This window comes from Phacochoerus africanus, chromosome 4 (genome assembly GCF_016906955.1).
Source record: "Phacochoerus africanus isolate WHEZ1 chromosome 4, ROS_Pafr_v1, whole genome shotgun sequence".
Lineage (NCBI taxonomy): Eukaryota > Metazoa > Chordata > Mammalia > Artiodactyla > Suidae > Phacochoerus > Phacochoerus africanus.
In genome coordinates this window covers 60,632,130-60,640,944 of record NC_062547.1, presented here as the reverse complement: position 1 = coordinate 60,640,944, position 8,815 = coordinate 60,632,130, and the positions used below count along the sequence as shown (strand labels likewise).

General features: G+C 53.3%; 1 protein-coding gene across 1 annotated transcript; it reads left to right on the top strand.

Moving 5' to 3' along the window:
- Positions 1-3,562: 3,562 nt before the first annotated feature.
- Positions 3,563-6,036, top strand: GDF15 (growth differentiation factor 15). Its single transcript, XM_047776550.1, has 2 exons — positions 3,563-3,885; positions 5,132-6,036. The coding sequence occupies exons 1-2, from the start codon at positions 3,603-3,605 to the stop codon at positions 5,773-5,775; spliced, it is 927 nt and encodes a 308-aa protein (XP_047632506.1). The 5' UTR covers positions 3,563-3,602; the 3' UTR covers positions 5,776-6,036.
- Positions 6,037-8,815: the final 2,779 nt, after the last annotated feature.

The window sequence follows — 8,815 nt, the reverse complement described above, 5'->3', positions numbered from 1 at the left end:
TCTAATTTGACCCCTGGTCCAAGAACTTTCATATGCCGCAGGAATGGCCATAAAAAGGAAAAAATTAATAAATAAATAAAATCCATTTCTCCTCTTCCCTCTCCTCCTCCAAGCCTTCCCTTCTGCTGCCCAGAGAGCCACAGAAGTGCCTGCCTCTGCCATACATATGGGACAGGGAAAGGGGACAGGACAGGAAAGAAAGAAGCACCTCCAGGTTCTGGGAGGTGATCCTGGCTCCCCACTGCCCGGGCCAGGCTCATCCAAGATCTTCCAAGGCTTTTGCATGCTGCACAGTTTGTTTGATGAAATCCCCAAGAAAGCCAGTTTGGCATCAGGCTCTCTGAGCCCAAGGCCTGGCTGGATGCCATGGGAAGCCCCACCTGGATCTTGCAAAGCACAGTTGGTTTTCAGCCTGCCCCCTCTTGGGGGGAGGGTACTTGGTAAGTTTCCGGGGCTGCCTTTTTTTTCTTTTCGCCACCCAGCAGCACATGGAATTCCCAGGCCAGGGATTAGGTCAGAGACTCAGTTGTGACCTAAGCCGCAGCTGTGGCAGCACAGAATCCTTAACCCACTGGGCCAGGCCAGACAGGGAGTGAACCTGTGTCTCAGTGTTCCCAACACACTGCCACTGCCCCCAATCCCACTGTACCACAGCGGGAACTCCCCAGGGCCCCCTTAATATCTCAGGTTTCTCTCTCGTCCTAAATGTCTCTCTAGGAAAAACCCTTCTGCTGAAGGTGACTGCGTTCTGTCCCCAAAGGAGAGTCCAGCCCCCACAGCCTTGGGGTGGCTTCTCCCTGACCCCAGGGAGACTCCTGTGAGTGCCTTGTCTGAAACCCCAATGTCTGGAACCCCAGGCCAGGCAAGGGCCTGCCAGACTTTGCTGAGGGCTGGGCCCTGGGAAACCCCAAACTTGACACCCCAGGAAGCAAATAAAACACTTGAAATGTGCAATTTCTTGCGTGTCTTTGTGAGAAGCTGGCGTTCACCAGGGTCATCCTCAGCCTGGGGTCGTCAGCTGGCAGAGGGGACCCCGAATCACCAGTATTTCTGTCCTTGGTGTATGACCTGGTGCTCGGTTTGTGGTCTGCTGGATGGATAATGAGGAGAGGATTTCTGTACTGAGCGTTCTCCCTCCTGCAACCCACTGCCTCTGTTCTGATGCACAGAGCGGTTGAGTAACTTGCCAGTGATCACACAGCTAGAGAGGTGGGTGCTGAGATTTGAGTGGTGATTGTGCTGACCCCCGTGTGTGCAGAATTCCCACTCACACACAATCTTGTGAGGGGGGTGACATCACCACTTTTTACAAATAGGGAAACTGAGGCTTTGCAGTTAAAACTCCTTGTTGCACACGTCACAGCTAGGAAGAGGAGGTGTGGGCATGTGAACCTAGACTGACCTCTCTGGAGTCATCAACTGTCCAGGTTGTTGGGACACAGATCAGGGCAAACTCTTCATGAGGCTTTGAAATTTGGGCAAAACTAACCACTGGGGAAATTCAGAATCCCATCACAAGCCAAGAGATGTCAGGTAAAGAGATGTTCCAGGGAGTTCCCATTGTGGCTCAGTGTAATGAACCTGACTGGTATCCATGAGGATGTGGGTTTGATCCCTGGCCTCGCTCAGTGGGTTATGGATCTGGTGATGGCATGAACTGTGGTGTAGGTCGCAGACATGGCTTAGATCCTGCGTTGCTGTGGCTGTGGCATAGGCTGGCAGCAGCAGCTCTGATTTGACCCCTAGCCTGGGAACTTCCATATGCTACAGGTGCAGCCCTAAAAGCAAAAAAAAAAAAAAAGAGAGAGAGAGAGAGATGGCCCAGCCAAAGACTGATCCTGTGCCAGGTCCCCATTGTGAGGGTCACCCCCTACAGCCCTGTGCACACACTTGACCCTCTGAGGCTTTGTCCCTTTATCCATGTGAACAGCCTGGAGTCCAGCAAATGTTGGCTTCTCACCCTTATTGATCTTGTAGAGACGCTGCCTCAGACAGCGCTCCCTTTGCCCCACCCACCCACAGTTAGTCCTGGGCATCTTTGCCTTTTGCTGACCTGCCCTAGCCACATTAGAATTACTCAGCACTCTGCTTTACCTCTGGGACCCAGCCTCTGCAGGGGGCATGGCAGGGTGGCTGCCTATCTGGTCAGCTCTGGACCCTTTACTGAGCATTTACTATGTATGCCAAGCTGGTGGCGCAAGAGGCCCAGCCTCCCAGTGGCCACGGTCAGGATGATAGCGTGACCAGGGGTGTTTACTAAACCGAGAGCATCCCCAGGGATGACAACCCCACTGGGTGACAAACCCCACTGCAGAGGCTGAGACTGAGATAGGAGTGTCAGAGGCTTGACTGGGCTCACGCAGCAAGTGGGTACTCCTGGGTATGCAGGAGGCTGGGACTGTGTTCTTCCCTGGGAACCTTGTTGTGTGACCCCCAATAAGTCCTTGAATCTCTTGCCTGCACACACTGTTGTCACACTTTACACCCACCCACAGTCTGCCTTGCACATCTGCCCATCCCCTCTGAAGTCAGGGGGCTGGAAACAGGCCCAGGAATGATGCCTGGGGCCAGGAATCCTGAGCAGTGGAGCAAGGTCTAGGTCTAGGTGCCCCAGGGAGAAGTGTATTTCTGGGACACCCCCTTTCCTTCCATCATCTGGTGGCTGCACCTGACACCGGTCCTCCCTTCCCTAGGCCCCAGCACCCTAATTCCCTGCCACCTCCTCTTTGGGCCCAGCCAAGGGATTGGGGCCCAGAGGAGCTTCATCCTTGCCCAAGCCTTCAAGAAGCTCTGTCTGGGGCAGACAGAGCCAAGCACACACACTCCCAGTGCTGTGGGGTCAGGGCTGGGCTGGAGGAAGGGATGAGTTGGAAACACTCTGCTGAGCATGAAAAGATAATGTCAGAGAAGGCTTCCTGGAGGAGGGCTTTTTGAGTAGGGTTTTGAGGAATGGATAGGAGTTCCTCGGCTGAGGAACTGCAAAAACATACAGTTTATCAAGCACCTGCTATGTGCCTGGCCCTGTCCTTTACACCTCATTTGACCTTCTCTCCAGGGAAAGTCTCAATCCTGATTTTCCAGATGAAGAAATAGAGGTGCGATGAAGAGGAGTGACTTACTCCAGGTTGCATTTTCTGGCTCTTTCTGGCCCCTTTCCCTCTACTTCCTTTGTTCTTCACTATCTTCAGCCTTTGACCCTAAGCAGAGAGGGGAGAGATGGACTCCCATGGAGGAAGAAGGCTACCTCTTAAGCTCTTGCTATGGAGTTTAGCACATAGTAATAAATCTTTTCTGAGAAAATTATTCTTTCTGCCAGCCCACCTAGCTGAGATGATGTCCTCATTTCACAGCAGAGGATACTGAGGCTTGGTGTGGAGCTTAGGGGGGTTCCCCAGCATACCTAGTATCACCCACCCCCCAATCAAAAGCACCACCCCATGAAAAGCACCCGAAGACTCCTCCCAGTTGTGGTCCCTGGAGTGTTTACTCTGCACCCACGGCGGGCGGGACCAGGCAGGCAGGGGCGGACAAAGTCCGGGGACTATAAAGGCCGGTCCAGCAGCGTCCGGTCAGTCCCAGCTTAGAGCTTAACCAGCACAGCCATGCCTGGGCAGCTACCATCACCACCGCGCCGCTCTCCGACGCTGCTGATGCTGCTGATGCTCTCCTGGCTGCCATCGGGAGGCGCCCTATCTCTGGCCCAGGAGCACCTCCCAGCTTTACCCGGACCCTCAGACGTGCACTCCAGTTCAGATGTCTCCAGATTCCGGGAGTTGCGGAAACGCTACGAAGATTTGCTGACCCGGCTTCGAGCGAACCAGACCTGGGAAGACTCGAACCCGAACCTCATTCCCGCTCCTCAAGTCCGCATAGTCACTCCAAAGTGTGAGTACAACTGGGAGACCCCACTCTGGGCAGCACTCATCATCTCACCAATGGTTCTGAGACACAGATCCCAAGGCTAGCGGCCCAGCCTCAGTTTCCCTACCTGTGAACGGAGCAGCTACATCCCACCTTGGGGCTGATGGGGGAGGTAACGGCCGGGTTTGCAGAGGGACGAGGCGGGGCTTAGCCAATCTGAGATGTTACAACACCTCCCGCGGCGCAGATGGGGAAACTAAGGCCAGAGGATCCAGCGACTCTACTGAAGGCTCACAGAGCCTGGAGAACCCAGACGCAAGGTCGGGCGCGGGGCCTTGGTCCCTGCCCTTGGATGTAAGGAAAGGACAGTAGGGGGATTTCCAGGGGAGTAAGATCCAGGGGTCCGGCGGAAGGGAGGAGAGGGGGCGGAGACAGAACGGTGCGTAGAGATGGGCAGAACCTGCTTGGGCTGGTTCCGAATCTGATGCAATCGCGCGCCAAGACACTGCTGAAATTGCACGTGACTGGTTCCCTAGGGAAGAAGTGGAGTATTTTCATGCCCTCCACCCAGCCTCCAGCGGGCAGAGGGGGCGCAAGGAGATCTGGGCTGCTCTAAGAACTGAGAGGGGTTGAGGGGAGGGGTTGAGGGAAGGGTGTTAGGCGGAGAGTTCTTATCCCGCCCTAATCCCACTTGTGCTGAGGAACTCCATGTAAACCTCTCTCCCCCTCTGAGCCTATTGACTGGGTTGAGAGTCCTCAAACCTCAGTCTCTCCAGTATCCCCAACTTCTGTACCAACCTGGAAGTCTGAGAATTCTGGGGAGCCAGGTACCCTTCATTTCTCAGATAGATCCAGAGAGTTGAAAACACAGTAGCTGTTGTATCCCCAGGGCACTTTGTAGGCACTTAGTCTGTCTAAAGATCAGATATGCATTCATTCCTGCAAGTATCAAGTAAGCACCTACTGTGTGCCAGGTGCAGTGGTGACCAAGCAGACAGAAACCCTTGCTGAGATTCTGGTGGCGGAGACAGATGCTACACAACGAAGTAAAATAGGACTGTGTCTATTTCAGGCAGGCTGGAGGGATGTGTAATCAGCCATGCAGAGATTCAGAGCAAGAGCATGGCCAGTAGAGGAAGTAGCTCGTGCAAAGGCCCTGAGCTGGGATTCAGTTTGGAGTGTTGGAAGAAATGGGCATTCCCCCCACCACCCCTCCCCGCGCCCGGCACACAATACTCTTGTGAGTGACTGGCTTTCCTCTCTCCTATAGTTCGACTTGGGCCAGGCGGCCACCTGCACCTGCGCATCCCTCGCGTCAACTTAACTGAGGGGCTCCCCGCAGCCTCCCGCCTGCATCGGGCCCTTCTCCGACTGTCCCCGACGGCTCGGAGCTCGTGGGACGTGACGCGGCCACTACGGCGTCAGCTCAGCGTCGGAGGTTCCCGAGGTCCGGCAATACACCTGCGACTGTTGCAGCGACCGGACCTGCTGCTGGAGGCGTTGCCCGCTGGACAGCCCCAGCTTGAGCTGCACTGGCGGCCAAGCTCTACTAGGGGGCGCCGTAACACGCATGCGCACACCCGGGACGGTTGCCCGCTTGGGACAGGGCGCTGCTGCCGCCTGCAGAGCCTGCGCGCGTCGCTGGAGGACCTAGGCTGGGCCGACTGGGTCTTGGCGCCCCGCGAGCTGGACGTGCGCATGTGCGTCGGCGCGTGCCCGAGCCACTTCCGATCGGCTAACACGCACGCGCAGATGCAGGCGCGCTTGCACGGCCTGAACCCTGATGCTGCCCCTGCTCCATGCTGTGTGCCAGCCAGCTATGAGCCGGTGGTTCTTATGCACCAGGACAGCGATGGCCGTGTGTCACTCACACCCTTCGATGACCTTGTGGCCAAGGACTGCCACTGCGTATGAGCGGCCCTGGTCCTACACTTAGGACAGGAGCGCAGTGGAAGTGACTTCGTTCTTGCTTGTCCATTGGGTTTGTGGCACCTGAATACCCCATTCTTAACCATTGCTGTCTGCTCTCTCCCGCCCAAACCGCTGTATTTATGTTTATATTTATTATTAATTTATTGGGCTGATCTGCCTGGGGTCAGGAGGGTTGGGGAGGGGGGTTCTGACAGTGTGTGTATTTATGAAAAACTCTGGTAATAAAAATGAAGCTGTCTGGGAGTTCCCTGTCGTGGCTCAGCGGAAAGGAAACTGAGTAGTAACCATGAGGATGCAGCTTCGATCCCTGGCCTGGTTCAGTGGATTAAGGATCTGGCGTTCCATGAGCTGTGTGTAGGTCGCAGACTCAGCTGGGGTCTGGTGTTGTAACTGTGGCGTAGGTCGGCAGCTGCAGCTCGGATTCGACCCCTAGCCTGGGAACCTCCATATGCTGTGGGTGCGGCCCTAAGAAAGACCAAAAAAAAAAAAAAATGAAGCTGTGTGACTGACCCCTGTGGTGTCCGGGATGGAGCTGGTGACCTTGGGAAGCACACCACCCCCTCCCCCCAGCTGGCCTCAGTTCCCACAAGGGACCTGGTATGTGGCGGTTGGAACATCCAGGGAATGGGTGGCAGAATGTTCCTAGGGATGCCAGGCAATTAGATGCTGGTTATGACACCAATGGGCTTCAAGGGCAGCTGGAAACATACTTCTCTGTGCTTCTCTACCTCTCTGTTCCTCTGTTTTTGTTTCTGAGACCTTTTTGGGTTTCAGTCTCCCTCCATCACTTCCCATTTCTCAGTACTCCTGTTTCTATAGTTATCTGGCTGGCCCTGTCTCTATCACCACCCTGCTGTCTCTCCCCATGTTGGGGCGGGGGGGTTGCTTTTCCAAACACAGGCAGCCCAGATTCATGTCTGTCTGCAATCAAGAGCCTTGTGTGTGAATCTTCCCCCAACCTATCAGAGTCTCTTATCCTTCCTGTTTGGGGTACCTCCCTTCATGTTAATGGCATCTCTATCCTTTCACATAAAAAGAGCAGGGAGAAATAAACAAGTTGTGAACAATATTTTCATGCACACCACATCTCCCAGGTTCTGTATCTTTTCCTACTTAGAATCTTCAGATTTCTGAGATATGCCATGTCCAGCGCCCTCCCCACACCCACTTGCCGGTTCACCCTGAGGAATTGCTAGGGTCTGGAGGACAGAGTACCTGGCTCCAGCAGTGAGTGACATTCATTCCTTGTGAACATCACCACCAGGCAGACCTGACCGACTGTAGGTGCCCCCGAATGTATTCAGTGAGTATCTACTTTGTGCCAGGCCTTGGCTGGGCACTAAGGACGTGAATTAATAAGGCAAATACAAACCACTCTGCTAAAGCTTACTCAAGGGCAGGAGACCAATGAGTACAAGACAAATGAGTGAAAGATAAATTATAAGGAAGTGGTTGACTGTATTAAGAATTGTAGGGGTTCCTGTTGTGCAGTGGAAACGAATCCGACTAGGAACCACGAGGTTGTGAGTTCAATCCCTGGCCTCACTCAGTGGGTTAAGGATCTGGGGTTGCCATGAGCTGTGGTGTAGGCCAGCAGTGGCAGCTCCAATTTGACCCCTTGTCTGGGAACTTCCAATATGCTGCAAGTGCAGCCCTAAGAAGCAAAAAGAAGAAGAAGAAGACGAAGAAGAAAAGAAGAAGAAGAAGAAGGAAGAAGAAGGGGAGGGGGAGGGGGGGAGAAGAAAAGAAACTCCTGGTCGGCAGTTCCCGCCGTGGCTCAGTGGTTAGCAAATCTGACTAGGAATCATGAGGTTGCGGGTTCAATCCCTGGCCTCGCTCAGTGGGTTAAGGATCTGGCATTGCCATGAACTGTGGTGTAGGTCACAGCCAAGGCTCGGATCCCGTGTTGCTGTGGTGGTGGTGTAGGCCGGCAGCTACAGCTCTGATTAGACCCCTAGCCTGGGAACCTCCATATGCTGTGGGTGCAGCCCTAAAAAGACAGGCATGCTCTTTGTGTCTCTCCCTTTAATTTTTTTTTGTGTGTGTGTCTTTTTCTACTTCTTGGGCCGCTCCCACGGCATATGGAGGTTCCCAGGCTAGGGGTCTAATCGGAGCTGTAGCCACCCGCCTACACCAGAGCCACAGCAACGTGGGATCCAAGCCGTGTCTGCGACCTACACCACAGCTCACGGCAACGCCGGATCGTTAACCCACTGAGCAAAGCCAGGGACCGAACCCGCAACCTCATGGTTCCTAGTCGGATTCGTTAACCACTGCGCCACGACGGGAACTCCTCCCTTTAATTTTTAATTTTGAGGCTTAAGTCACAGCTGTGGCCCCAGAACTTCCGCATGCCATGGGCGTGGCTGAAGAAATAAAAAAAATTTTTAAATAATTAAACAGGCTTAGAGAACAATTCTTTAAATTTTTTATTATAGTTGATTTACAATGTTCTGTCAATTTCTGCTATACAGCAAAGTGACCCAGTTATATATGTATACACTCTTCTTCTCACATCATCTTCCATCATGTTCTATCACAAGTGATTTTAGATAAAGTTCCCTATGCTATACAGCAGGACCTCATTGTTTATCCCTTCAAAATGTAATAGTTTGCATCTATTAACCCCAAACTCCCAGTCCACCCTCCCCCTTGGCAACCACAAGTCTGCTCTCTATGTCTGTGAGTGTGTTTCTGTTCTGTAGATAGGTTCACTTGTGCCATAATTTAGATTCAATATGTAAGTGATATTATATGGTATTTGTTTCTCTTTCTGACTTGAATCACCTTATGAGAATCTCTAGTTTATCTATGTTGCTGCAAATGGCATTACTGTATTCTCTTTTGTGTGTATCACTTTAGGGTCACACCTTTGGCATAAGGAAGTTCCCAGGGCTGTAGCTGCTGGCCTACGCCACAGCCACACCACGCAGGATTCAAGCCACATCTGCCACCTCCACCACAGCTCACAGCTACTCCAGATCCTTAACCCACCGAGCAAGGCCAAGGATCGAACCCGCAT

Excerpts from the sequence above, each read along its gene's own strand:
- GDF15 (XM_047776550.1), top strand. The coding sequence starts at position 3,603 with ATGCCTGGGCAGCTACCATCACCACCGCGCCGCTCTCCGACGCTGCTG. Across the intron at positions 3,886-5,131 it reads CCGCATAGTCACTCCAAAGT|TTCGACTTGGGCCAGGCGGC; the intron begins GTGAGTACAACT and ends TCTCTCCTATAG.